The 13,774-nt window shown below is 38.6% G+C and overlaps 1 protein-coding gene across 2 annotated transcripts in view; it reads right to left on the bottom strand.

The window, feature by feature from the left end:
• Window positions 1-13,774, bottom strand: part of LOC115253623 (semaphorin-2A) — a 453,840-nt gene that overhangs the window by 21,355 nt on the left and 418,711 nt on the right. For both annotated transcript variants that reach the window (XM_062852947.1, XM_062852946.1), the window contains exons 9-10: window positions 6,303-6,659; window positions 5,455-5,683 (exon numbers count right to left, since the gene is read on the bottom strand). In XM_062852947.1, the coding sequence (XP_062708931.1) occupies window positions 5,455-5,683; window positions 6,303-6,659 (586 nt within the window). The remainder of the gene's footprint in view (window positions 1-5,454; window positions 5,684-6,302; window positions 6,660-13,774) is intronic.

Here is a 13,774-nt window from a genome sequence, read left to right as displayed (position 1 = left end):
AACCTCCTTAATTGCCTCTGAACATCTGCATGAATATGGTACCCTGCCAAATGTTTCCTGAAACCTATAGAACCCCGTTGAATGACCTCTTAATTCTCTCTAAAACTGCTCTGCAACCCGATGAAATTCCCTGACGTACCCTAAATCAGGGCTGCCCAACCTTTTTCACATGTTTCAAACATTTTCAATCGGTATTTTCGCGAAACAAGTCAAACATGGAATATTTTAGCATCAAATGAAAGCTTAGCGTTATATCTAACTCATGCAAGTGATAAAATTAGAATTTGTTGACAATTTTTAGCTACCGGTGCAGTTGAATCCGAAAAACAATCCGGCCCGCAGGCCGGATGGATTTTTTGACTGAATTGCCACGATAGCTACGTGGATAAGTTAAATTTGAATTTCAACACATGCATCCATTAGCCCTTACACCAGGCTTCCATTTGATGCTAAAAAAAATTATATCTGACCATTTTTACGCTCGTACGGACCAAAAATGTATGAAACAAGCGAAAAAGGTTGGGCAGCCCTGCCCTAAATTAAACAAAATACCCCAAAACATGCCCCTTGAACGTCGTGGTCGTGAGGGTTTTGTCACCAAAAACGCAAAACATTTTTTTCTCTGTTCGAGACATAAGACAATGCGAGCAAAATTTGATCTATTGTGGTATGGTCCCGTGTCCTTTCGATAGGTCAGGCTATTTTTGGTTTTGTTATATGTAGTAGTCATTTTCAATTTAACCGCAGGGAGTCTGATTGATAAGTAAGTTCTGCTTTTAACACGCTCATTTTTTAGTCAAAATCGGAGGTTACGTTATGGGCTCCATTCAACTTTCTCATCAGCATGGGTCATCTGGCGTCTTCAAGTAACCTGTTTGGTGGACATTTAACCCCTTACCTTCGTTACTTTACAACATAATCGATTGATTTTTTTCTGTGTTAACGAGATTTTGAGTCCTAGGCTAGTTCATCTCGGAACCCACGCTTTACTTCACCCTTCCGTATTGAGAACGCGAGTTTGTCGGGAGTGGGATTCGATCCCAGGTCCTCGGCGTGACAGTCGCGTGCTTTAACCATTACACCAGATTCGCTTCACATTATCGATTGATTTCTAAGAAAATATCGTCCCCTTAATGCTAGAACTAGGTAACTGGTTTTGCGAAATCGCGAGCTTTTTGTTTACACCTTAACGTTTACCACAATAAACAAAAGTTTGTCGATTGCAGCTACAAAAACACATAATGATGCTTCATTTAAGACCGACAAAGTGTTTGTTTTATAGCAGGATAAGTTTTACCAGCCATTTTTACCCATTCTTTCCAAAACGAGTTACCTAGTTCTAGCATTAAGGGGGCGATATATTGATATTTATTTTTTTGTAGCGTTGGTTGTAGCCTTTCCAAAAAATATGGGATTTGGGATGGGCAAATCGTTTATAACTCAATCAGTTTTACACGAGTTTCTACACGGAGAAAAAAATAACCCAAATGTGAGTTTATTTAACCCAACTTCAGGGTTGCGTGGTGGTACCCAAAGTTGAGTTCATGGAAGCGATGCTGAAGTGGATTATTTGCAGTTGATCCCGTGTGACAAGCTACCTGCCGGCTAAGTTTTTATTTTCACCCGACTGCAAGTACAAAGTACTCAAATTTAAGCTAAATGCTGTTTACTTTATTCTGCCTTCCCGCACCGAACTGTCCAAGTTGGGTTGGTTTGCTCTTCGCTCTCTGACAACAACAAAGAGATTGGATGAGAGAGAACCCAGACAACCAGAAATCACATAAGGATGTACGCGGTACATCGTATAAAGTACTATTTTAACTCTATCGCATACATATACGGCTGAATGACATTTTTCTTCGCATATGATGTTATTTTTTGAACTTATTGCGATGTATCTGGTAAAATCATATAAGAGTGCAGATCAACTTTTATAATGTATAACTACATCGTAGTAGACGATGCTCTGATGTTTTATTGCGGCGAACATTACATATTCGTAAGAGAGTTCGAGCGGACTCGCAAAGTGTCAATTGAATCCGCATAATTGCGCACTGCGATGATTATTATACGACTTCGCTTGGTACTTTTCTTATTATGTCAGAGAAACTCGCATTGGTGTACAAACTAAATCGCATAAAAGTAAGAATAAACTCGTTAAAATGTGCATACAAACTCGCATAAGCTAGAATCGAATTGCGATGTGGTATGTGATAACAATGAAAGAGGTACTGTTAGAGTGCCAAAAAAGCTACAAGAAAGTTGACAGTTATAATTATGGTTACAAAATAAGTTATACAGTCGGAACTCGCTCGTTGAGCCACAACCTCCACCCAGCCAACGAATTCGATTCGCTAGTTGGATGAAGTGACATCAGCACAAGGGGCGTGCGCATTGTTTTTTTTTTAAATCATGTTTAGTGTGGAAGTGTAAAGTAAAATTTTTCAATTTGTTTTACATTTAGAGCAAAACTGATATGTTTTGCAAGATGCGAGAAATAATTATTTTAACCCATTTTTAGCCGGTGAAGTGAAAATATAGATGTTTATGAAACCACCCGGACCAAAATGCAAGCACAAAACTCTTTCAATGATCGACGAAATAAAAATTGCCGATGTTTTGCATTTGTTCCGAAGTGATTGTATATATGGTTTTTTTGAAGACATATGAAATAGAAATTCTTCTCGATTATCAGTAAAGTTTAAGAAACCAAAACTCATTAGCTCGCCCCTCGGAATTACAGATTGATTGTCATTTTCAGTTTGACATTGAATTATGACATCCAGGTGCTTTTTAGTTGGCTGACAGCTCAACTAACGGAGCCCCAACTAAAAAGTCACCCAACTATTAAGCCCCCAACCAGCGGGTCATGACTGTACAGTCATCATTTTTGTTTAAATGACCTGATAATTTATAATGTGTAAATTGGTTGTCTGGGGAGACAAAACAGAACACAAAAGTAAGCTTAAAAATACGTAAATTTAGGAATTTGAGTTTCTCCGTGTAGGTAGCCACTATCCTAGCTTGGGCGGCCCAGACTTAACAGGGATAGACAAAATAATCGGGACAGGCAAAATTTTCTCTTTTCAAAAAATGTACAACTAGCTGTAACTTTTCGAAAACTGCATCAAATATTCCCAAATTTTTACTGTAAGTTTATCAACTAGTTGTGTATCAGTGGTCCAAATTTGGGAAAGATCGGGCGTTATAAAGATTCTTGGAAAAGGTACACACCAAAAATCGATAGGGGGTTTCAGCAAAATATTGCTGAATTTTGCCGAGCTGAAGGTTTCAGCAAACATTTTGCTGAAATTCAGCAAAATTTTGCTGATATGTTCAGTAAACTCTGCTGATCACCAGTAACGTTTGCTGAAATTCAGCAAATTTTGCTGAAAGTTCAGAAAAAAATTTTGCTGGACCCTTCAGCTCGGCAAAATTCAGCAAAATATTGCTGAAAGCGTTTAGTGTGTAAAATTATCTGACAGCCAACTTTGAGCTGTTATATCTCCGAATTCAGTGAACCGAATACAATGAAATTTTGACCATTTATGATTTATATAATGAGCTATAAAAAACCGTTGACATAACTTAAAATTCTTAACACGGAAGAAAATTATAACAATTAGATTATTTTTCTAATAAAACACCAAATTATCCAAAACTACAACATCGTATCAAAATTCAAGAAGCAAATTTTAGTTCATTTAATTCCCTTCTAATTGACTTAGGTATATATAAATGTGTTTTGAAGGAAAGTAACAACATATCCGCCAACAAATTGAAAAAGTAATGGAATAGGGTAATTTTAAAATTGTTGCACGGCTAAAAATTTGCCAATTGTTGCACACCTCATAAGAATAATATGGAGTGTGCAACAATAGGCGAGTTTTTAGCCGTGCAACAATTGGAAAATTACCCTACATATAAAAAATAGACCAATTTGCTAAAAAACCATGAAAATAAACAAATCGCTATAACTTTTTCTGTTGTAAAAAATTTCAAGTCATGTTTTTAAGTCAATGTTTTTAAGAGTTCATTATATAAGTCCTAATTGATCAAAATTTCATTGCAATCGGTTCATTAAATCCGGAGATATAATAGCTCAAAGTTGGCTATCGGATAATTTTACCTTTTTCAAGAATCTTTATAACTTCGTGGAAAATGGCCCGATCTTTCCCAAATTTGGACCACTAATATACAACTAGTTGATGTCAGTAAAAATTTGAGAATATTCGATGCACTTTTCGAGAAGTTGCAGCTAGTTGAACATTCTTTGAAAAGTGAAAATTTTGCCTGTTCCGATCATTTTGTCTATTCCCTGTATATGAAAAGCAAAAATTTCGAAAAATGCTAAGTCTTACCTCCCGAATCAGTTGTGTTAGACTCTCAGAATCTACGGTCAAAATTTGAGCAAAATCGATTAAGGCTAAGGGGGAGCTCAAAACGCTTGAAGTCTTTCGAATTTTGCCGCTAGGTGGTGCTGTAAGCGTTCAATAAATAAACCCTTTGGTATTTCTGTAGGTTACTATATACCAAAGAACTTTGTCGAAGACCGCGAAGTGATCCGACGGATGTGAAAAAAGTTATACCCTAGACAAAGTGAGGTGAAGTATTGAGATTTCATTATTGATATTATTCCTTTACATGTACTGGAAAAAAAACAACAATAATGTCTTGCCTCACTTTGCCTAGGGTATAACTTTTCACACATATGTCGGATCACTTTGCGGTCTTCGACAAAGTTGTTTGACATATAGTCACCTACAGTAATGCCAAAGGGTTTGATCATTGAACGCTTACAACGCCACCTAGCGGCAAAATTCAAAAACTTAAAATTTCCGCATACATTTGGCAAGTTTTCCCATACAAACTTCAAGCGTTTTGAGCGCCCTCTTAGGCTTAATCGATTTTGCTCAAATTTTGAACGTAGCTTCTGGAAGTCCAAAACAACTGATTCGGGAGGTAAGACTTGGTATTTTCAAAAATTTTGTTTTTATTATAATTGTGGGTAAAGATTAAATTTCATTACCATCCTGAATTCAACATACCACTGTACGAAGGGCCAAAAGGTGGACTCGTAAGACACATACATGGCAAACATAGCTTAAGACACATACGCGAGAACCACGTGTTCAAAAGAATTTCCTTTCAACAGTATGCATAATGAAATTCACAATACTTGACAAGCTATTTTATACAAGTTTCTAACCTGGTACAAATAATCGAGAAAAAATATACAAAATTTAATGAGGTGTAAGCCAATTATTGCCCGAAATAGGACCCCTGTCAAATTGGTAAAAAAAAAAAAATTCGTTAGGACGTTTTCTACAAATGCTTAAGAATGCTGTAACCGCTGAGTGAAAAAAAAATGGATTTCATTCCGGAGTCGTTTTGTCAAAAGTTTGATATGATAATAGTAAAACAATTGCTCATTTCATTGTTAGTTATACTTACTTGTCCACAACCAACTTCGTGAAGACCAAATCCCTCTTGTAGAAGACCGGATTGTTGTGTTCGTGGTTGACGGCCTTATCCATCAGCGGGTGCGACCGGATGAAGTTCAGCACCGAATCCGGCAGGGTGGAGGTGTCGTTGACGCACGTGCCCGGTCTTGGGTCCGGAATCTTGGAGTTCAACACCGGAAGCCACGCCGAATTGGATGTTGCTTGCTCCTTAAATTTACCTACGGGAACGTTAATCACCAGCAAGAAACGGCGACAGCACCCAGAGAAAGAGAGAAATAAATCACAATTTAGTGCGAAAGCTCGCTGCCAACATTAGCTCATATGCAGGGCTTTTCATTCCTTCGTTGATTGCTTCTGCTGCCTCTTAAACTAACTGACTCGGTAGGTACCATTGGTACCCGTCCAAACAAGGGTCTACGACGACTGTGTGGATGACGCACTGTGCCATAAATCAAAGGCAATAAAGTGTGAAAAAGAGCCTCGGAACCAGTCAGGGGCAGAAATATTTCATTCTTCGCGAATGTTCACAGCCCCGCCGACTAGGTACGCAATTTAAATTAATTTGCAGCTACGCGATAAGGATGCCAAAAATGCTATGTCAGGACAACGAGAAGCGTATATGGGGACACGGTTTACGGCTAGAATAGGTCTGTATTTTTACTGATTGTAATTCAACTGGCAGTGCTTTCATCCATGCCTGGTTCTTGTGAACAATATTCGTCCCAACATCTTATTATGATTAAAACGAATTTATTATCACTTTCTTACGTTAACATATCTATCAGCAGAAACAGAAGCAATCGCCCAGGAAACATCAGTCTAAATCACCATTCCTACCTGCGAAAGCAGCATGCACTTCTCCAATGTCAAAGCTGCAAACCGCCGAACCCACCAGCCCATTGGTGCTCGTCGTGAACGTTGCATAGAATTTGGACTTGTCCGACGGCAGCTGGTACACGTCCTGAATCTCGTTGAAGTAGAACGGGAACTCGCCCGAGATGCTGCAGTTGATGCGGGCCTTCAGGTAGGTGGCCCAGTTCTGGTTCAGAATGTTCTTGCCACCGGTGTCCTTTTTGCAGACGCGGGCAATCCTCGAGTAGACCGCCTTGCCGCAGTTGATGTACTCCACGGCCGTTTCCCGGAAGAAGAAATAGACGTACTCGCCGATGTCAAACGATCCGACAAAGTTGGGTTCTGTGCGGAAAAGGAGGGAAAGATGGAAATGTCATGATTAAAATTGGCTCGGCATTGATGGTTTTGCTAGGTAATTAATACATCCCTTTCCCGCATTACGATTTGCTGTAATGAAGGCCTGTCATCTAGGAATTTTTAATATCCATGAAAGGCATCTCTCATCATTGATTGTGTCTATTGCACATTCGTAACAGTAGTCGTTTGCTCTGTGGGGAATAGCTCACCAATTGGTTTCATCAGACAAAGCAACGCAGGGGATAACATTTTGCAGGGAAAATCAAAGTTAATCCAAATCAACTGGAGGTGGGTTAGAGGATACGGCAGGGTTTAGACTAATCGATTTCTTTGTGAGGTGGAACAAATAACGAATATGAATTCCAATCCACAAGGATAGAGCTGCAGGAATCGATATGATTTAACAATCCAACTTCTGAACGTATGTCAATATTTGATTCATGGCTTCACCTATCATTCCAATGCTTATTCAAAAGCTTTTTTTCTGAAAACCACAAAAACTCCATAAGTTTCTAATTTTTTAAACCTATTAGAAGCAGAATATCTCGCTTTTCTCGAATAAGTTCTAGCATTTTCCTTTGATTAGGAATTGAACAAAAAACAAATTTTGGAAAAAATGTCTTTACTTATCTCATAAAAAGTCCCTGTAAATTTTTTTGAAAAAAAAAAATGGCTGAAAGAGTTTGTAAGTAGATCCATGGAGATTTATCGTTGGATAGCTACATACTTGGAGAAATACCTGAAGAAGCCCCTAGAAAAATTCCTGGAAGCTTACAGCTTGTATACCAGCAAACGGAAACTTGCGATTTGTAAAGATTTGTTTTCTGACCACGGAACTAGTGCAACGATTGATGTTTTCAATTTGTTTGGTCTTTCAGATTGTCCCATTCTAATTACACTAGGTAAATAAATCCCCTCTTTCCCATTTATAGTACGAATGGTCAATGTGAAAAAAAACTGACCCATGCCCGTAATAATCCGACTTTCAATTACTGTCCTCGAATGCGATAAACGGCTCCGGCTTCAACGGCGTTTTTTACTCCCTTCAAACACATCCACAACTATGGCGACACAAATGGGAACCCGCCACAAAGCACACTAGCTGCAATAAACTGTGGCAAGTTTTCCAACACCTGTGGACAAAGAAAGACTCGAGTGCAAATTTCCATTGAAGGAAGGGGTGAAAAAGCCTTCTGCAAATAAAAAGGATGAAAAAGCTTTATGAACTTCGCAAAGTCAACACTGCTTTTTTCATCCTACGGAGGCTGCTGGCTTGGTGCTGCTGCTGCTGCTATGTAGGTCCGGTGTGGCTTCGTTCCCACAGGGCTCCGATGACGAGGTGCATCGTCAACTGGCAAACTACTGGCAATAGTTGGAAAATGATACAGACTGCTGGTGAATAGTTTGTGGAACCGGCGGCACAGAGTGGATTCGCGTGGTTCTAGAGTTACGACCGAGGGTTCAAATGACTGACAATCTCTGTATACATGTAGAAACGTTGGTTTTTATCAGCCAGTGAGTCAGTCAGTCAGTCAGTTTTTTTTTCTGTCTCGGCCAACGACTACCAGGACTAAGTCAGTGAATGCTAAATGTTTGCTTGACATCTTTTAACTCCCACATGGGGTTGAATGTAGAAGGGAACCACCCATTGACACATTTGAGCAGAGACAAATACCAGTGGCTATTTCTCTGAATGGACCAAGATTAAACAGAGTTGGTGAGTGACCTTTTCTTCGTTTGCTTTTCTTTAGCAGGACACGGCAATTGAAAGGAATGGATTAACACATTCAACCTCAGAATACCCATCTCATTACGGCACCCAGCGCTGGACACTGGACACGACAGTCATTAATTTGCCTTATCGGCTTCGAACATAGCTTTCGGTTGTTTACAAGACATTCACGACAAAGCTATTTTGGTCAGACACGCATCGTTTCGAAAATCGGCTGCTCAATGATCACAGCATTATCATCAAATCTCTATTGTTCTAGCATCCGAAAGTGGTTCATTGAAAACATCATACAAACCCAGGAGAAGACGACAGCACAAGCACACCAACCCGACAACGCAGAGAACACAATGGCACAAACGAACTGTGGATTACTAGCATCATCTAGCAAACCGAACCGATTCCTCCAGCAACGTTACACTCCGGAGCATGCCAAAACCCTAATAAATTATCTCACCACAACTCCAAACCACTTCAGACGAAGCAAATTCCGTCCTCCGGCTAGGGCCCTCCAAGTGTCGCCCAACACTTCCCACTGCCACCGCAACCAACCATCAGTGGCACAGCCAGAATTTTGTTTTTTGAGGGGTAGCGCATTTCAGTTCGGTTTGAAAGGGTAGACAACGGAGGATGCACAAAAAAAAAACATAAAACATATCAAAGAACCCAAATATTAATTTCTACCTGATTCCTCCACGATTACAAGGATTTCATTATTCATTCTTTCAGAGATTATACCAGAAAAATCTTTAGATATTGTAATTCACCTGTAATTCATCCAAAAATTCCTGTACAGCGTCGAAATACTGCCTACAGTTTTTCAGGGATTTCTGTTGAATCTTATTATAAGGGGAAAAAATCTCAGCAGGATCTTCTAGAATTAACCCCTATGACCTTAAATTTTTTCGTAAAATTCTCTTCAAAAGTATTTTCTTAATTACTTTTACTCCCGAGCAGAAGAAAATAACTAGTGAATAACATATCAAGGTGTTTATCTTAAATACTACCATACCTTGATCATTAGGTGGTAATAAGAGGCAAAATAACAAAAACGAATACCAAAATTTTGTATAAATAACACGTAGAAAATAACAAGTCTTGTTATTTCAATAATAAATACATACCTAAAATTTCAATTGCTGTATTTGTTATTCCAAAGTTATTGAATAACAAACTCATAACATTTCTTGTTATTAAATGTTTCATATGTTCGATGACTTCATGATGTAATAGCAAATCTTGTTCTTCGGTTATTTTCACTGCTAAACTAGCAAATACTACATCAATACCAAACACTGCTCAAATACCTCCAACTGTTATTGTGGATTGTATAACATTTCGCCGAAAACCATTTCGCGGAATTCCTTTTCGCAGTGTAACATTTAGCGGAATGACATTTGGCGGAATGTACCATTTCGCGGAATGCACCGTTTCACCGAAAACCATTTGGCGGAATGTACCGTTTCGCGGAAAAACGTTAATGAGAGAGAAACATTTAATTGACCGAGAAACAACATCATGATGAGATCTTGTACCGACTTTTCGAACCCTCTAAGCAGAATATCCTCTTCGAATGAGTGTAATCAGTTTCGTACCTTTTAGTTTAATTTTAAATTAGGGCGGAATTAAAAGGTACGAAACTGATTACACTCATTCGAATCATGATAAGATTCAAAATTAATCAGCAAGTGAAAAATGAAATTTTTTATATCAATATTTCAATTTTTGTAACAGTAAACTTTGAAAGAACAGCCTGTTTATGAAAGAAGGGGAATTCACTAATAATATAAATTTAGCAGTTTTTATACAAAAAAAAAATACATAATATTTATGAAAGAGCAGCCTTTTATCAAAAGAAAAGAAAGTTTCCTATTAAAAATAACAGCATATGTTTGAAAGATGGAAAAACCTGAAAATCATTATTATATCTATTACACAAGTATAAGCTAGCTAGATGTATCAAAACATAGAAGAAGTGCTACTTGATTTAAGGATTACATTGTCACCCGGTTTACAAATAGCAACATTTTGATATATAATGCTCTCAATCAAAAAGGGTGAAAGTGTGGAGGCTTAGAAGCAGGTTCAGATCCAGAATTATGATGCTGGGTCAATAGGCTGAAGGATATTAGGCTGAATGGACCTTAGGTCGAATAATTATTGGGCTGAATAGATGATGGGCCTTGAAAGATCTGTCTATTATTAGACGCAGGATTAGACTTAGAGAAATTAGTTAGTTGCTGGGTCACCAAACAACACTGTAGCACTGCAGCTCATATATAAACAACCTATTCTTGAAAGAAGGAACAATCTTAGATGTAGATATCAGTTTCCCAGTCAACCAGTGATCGTATAAGATATTGCATAAGATGTTAAAGTTGAGGCGATATGCGTACATGCGCCTAAATGAAGGCATGCACGCATATGGCCTCCACTTTATCATCTTATGCAACATTTTATACGATTACTGGTTGTCTGGGTTGTTAACCAGCAAGTGTTATTTGAAAGAACAGCCTATTTAAAGAAGAAAAACAAATCTCTTATACGGAGTGAGCAGTGAGACCGGTGAGACCGCCAATAAATAACATAACAATACAATTCTTGAGGGAGCGGACCTGGTGGGATGGTTAAAACACTTGAGTATCACGCCAAGGCCCTGGGATCGAATCCCACTTCCGACAAACTCACAAAATTTGAGTTCTTCCTTCGGAAAGGAAGTAAAGCGTGGGTCCTGAGGTGAACTAGCCAAGGGCATAAAATCTCGTTAATGCAGATAAAAAGAAAACAATTCAACTCGAAAGAACAGCTTTTGATTTGAAGAAGGATGAAAACAGTAGGGTCAGCAGCCTAGTTACCAAAAAAACTCACTCAGATGAAGTTACCAGTTTGATCATCAGCCAAAATTTTCAACAGTGTAACTTGAAAGAACAGCCTGTTATCGAAAGAAGGTCAAATACCCAGTAAACATTTTGGTCTATATAATTTATGATATACATCGCAATATAAAAACCAATTTGCTCGTATAAGATGCATGAAACTGCCATATGCGTACCAAAGTGGAGGCCATATAGATACTCCTGGCGACTTTTCTCGACTTTCTATGATCAATAATACGATCCCACATTATAAATAAAAAATAAATAAAAAATCTTATCCAGGCTCGAACATACAACCTAGAGATCATCAATCAGTTCACATACCGCTGTACTAATTGAACTTTTTTGTAGGTGGTAGAAATTTGGACCGTTTTGTTTTACTGTACTGGTCGTCATAGCACCACACAGTACTTTGTAGCTGATGCATTTTTCCCAAAGTCATTGCGATTCTGTTCCTCACTATGCTGTCCATATATCTGATCTGTCAAATTAATTTTTACTGCCCGTCTGATAGTCAAAACAAATACTTGATCGCGTTCGGTTCGGAATCGAAGTGGTGCTGCGGAAAATCCGTCGGAATCGACCCCGCGGGACGATCGTGGTAAAATTGGATGCCAATGTTCAAGTGTGCCGTATCCTAACAAATCTTTTGACCGAAGTGCATTACTAAAAAAATAACCGGTAAATCCTGAAGCTGCCATAGAAAAAAAAAATATATGAAGATTGTCGTCGTGCCGTTCTGCTGCTGTTTACATATTATAGTTTTCGAACCGAATAAGCTGATTTCCAACAAGGAGGTGGTACGCACAGTCCGGCCAAGTTGGTTCTGCCGTACAGATGCCCGGCGGTGTTTTCGAAATCGAATAGAAAAGTGTGTGAAGTGTGTGGGTGGTGATGGTGCTGTGCAGAATTTGGGGCAATTTTAACATTTTGTCGCTGCAAAAACTTGAAGGAGCTGAAGCAGATTTTGAGCGACTCACGGAGAAGGTGACCCTAGGAGACCGCTTCGAAGTTTCGGGAGAATACCTGTACGGTGCAAAACGGACCGCAGAAGTATCTGTGATCCGATTCGGATTCCGAAGGTGCCTTCAACATGTAAGTTTTGTGAATATTGATTGATGATTTATTTTGCGCTTGGTTTTCTAAATGCAAAAATGTAGCGATTGCAAATTGCATCGTTAGTGATTTATTTTGACTAAACAACACATAGTCGTTCGAAGATTGCATTGTGGATTTACATACAACTTTTTTCGTCGCTATTGCAGTGTGATTTAACATCATGAACGATTCTGACATTCGATGTATGCAAATGCGATTTTGCATATACATTTTTATACGATGCGTGGTTTACTGAGTATCCTATAAAGTTATCAATTAGTTTGCCGCAAACTGCGCAACACATGAACAGCTTTTGATAAAAAGAAGATAAATGATGAAACATTTAGCAACTCGTTCGCCAAACAACAACATTACTGGATAGAACTGTCTGTTTTAAAAGATGGGAAAATCTCTGATGTTACTAGCAATATAAGCGCTTGAAAGATCAATCTATGTGGCAACGATGGCTTGTTGGTCATTACGCCTAATGTGCATTCGGTTTTATTTCCATTCGGCCTAATGTCCTTTGGCCTGACGTTCAGAATTCTTAAGAACAGTCTACGAATCAAAGAAGGCAAGCATTTTTTTCCATAAAAGTATCAGATTTAGCATCAATCCATACAATAGTAGAGCTAACGTGAATATGATTGCTCATGAATCGATGATGGAGCTGGTAAAGTTTAACAGAGAAAATAATGTGTTGTTTCATAATTATATGCAAAATATTAAATTCCGCGAAATGGTATTCCGCGAAACAGTACATTCCGCGAAAAGTCATTCCGCGAAATGGTTTTCGGCGAAATGGTTCATTCCGCGAAATGTTACACCGCGAAAAAAAATTCCTCCTTTTAAAACAAACATTCCATCCAAACTTTGTTCCAATCCGTGATAGCCGATCACACGTGGTGTGTATACTTGGCATGGAATAACCTCACTGTTGTATTTCTACGCTTGTCTATCCCACTTTTAGCTTTAAACTTCACCTAAAAGCACGACCATAACAATGCTGTATACTCAAAGCAGGCCCGTGCACAGAAGTGGCGCCAATTTCGGCAAAAGGCGGTGGGGTGCCTACACACTAAAAAAATCTCAATTTTGACGGTGACACAATTGAAGAATTTGACATAATAATTCGTGACATAATCTAATATATGACATATTTTTAAGTCTCCGGAGACGTGAACGCAAAGAAAATCATTGCCGGATCTGTATTAGACATTTTGGACATGCTTTTAAGCGTTGACCAGTAACATTCAATCATGTGACTTACTTTTCAATTACCTGTGCCAAAAAATTACATGACCAATAACGCAATCCGACCGAGCTATGTTTGTTTACGCCGAAACGTCAAGCGCCGTCGGCTGTTTGTTCAATCTTTCCGAGTTGTATTTTAGCTT

The sequence above is a fragment of the Aedes albopictus genome, chromosome 2 (genome assembly GCF_035046485.1).
Source record: "Aedes albopictus strain Foshan chromosome 2, AalbF5, whole genome shotgun sequence".
Taxonomy (NCBI): domain Eukaryota; kingdom Metazoa; phylum Arthropoda; class Insecta; order Diptera; family Culicidae; genus Aedes; species Aedes albopictus.
This window is presented reverse-complemented; position numbering and strand designations above follow the sequence as displayed.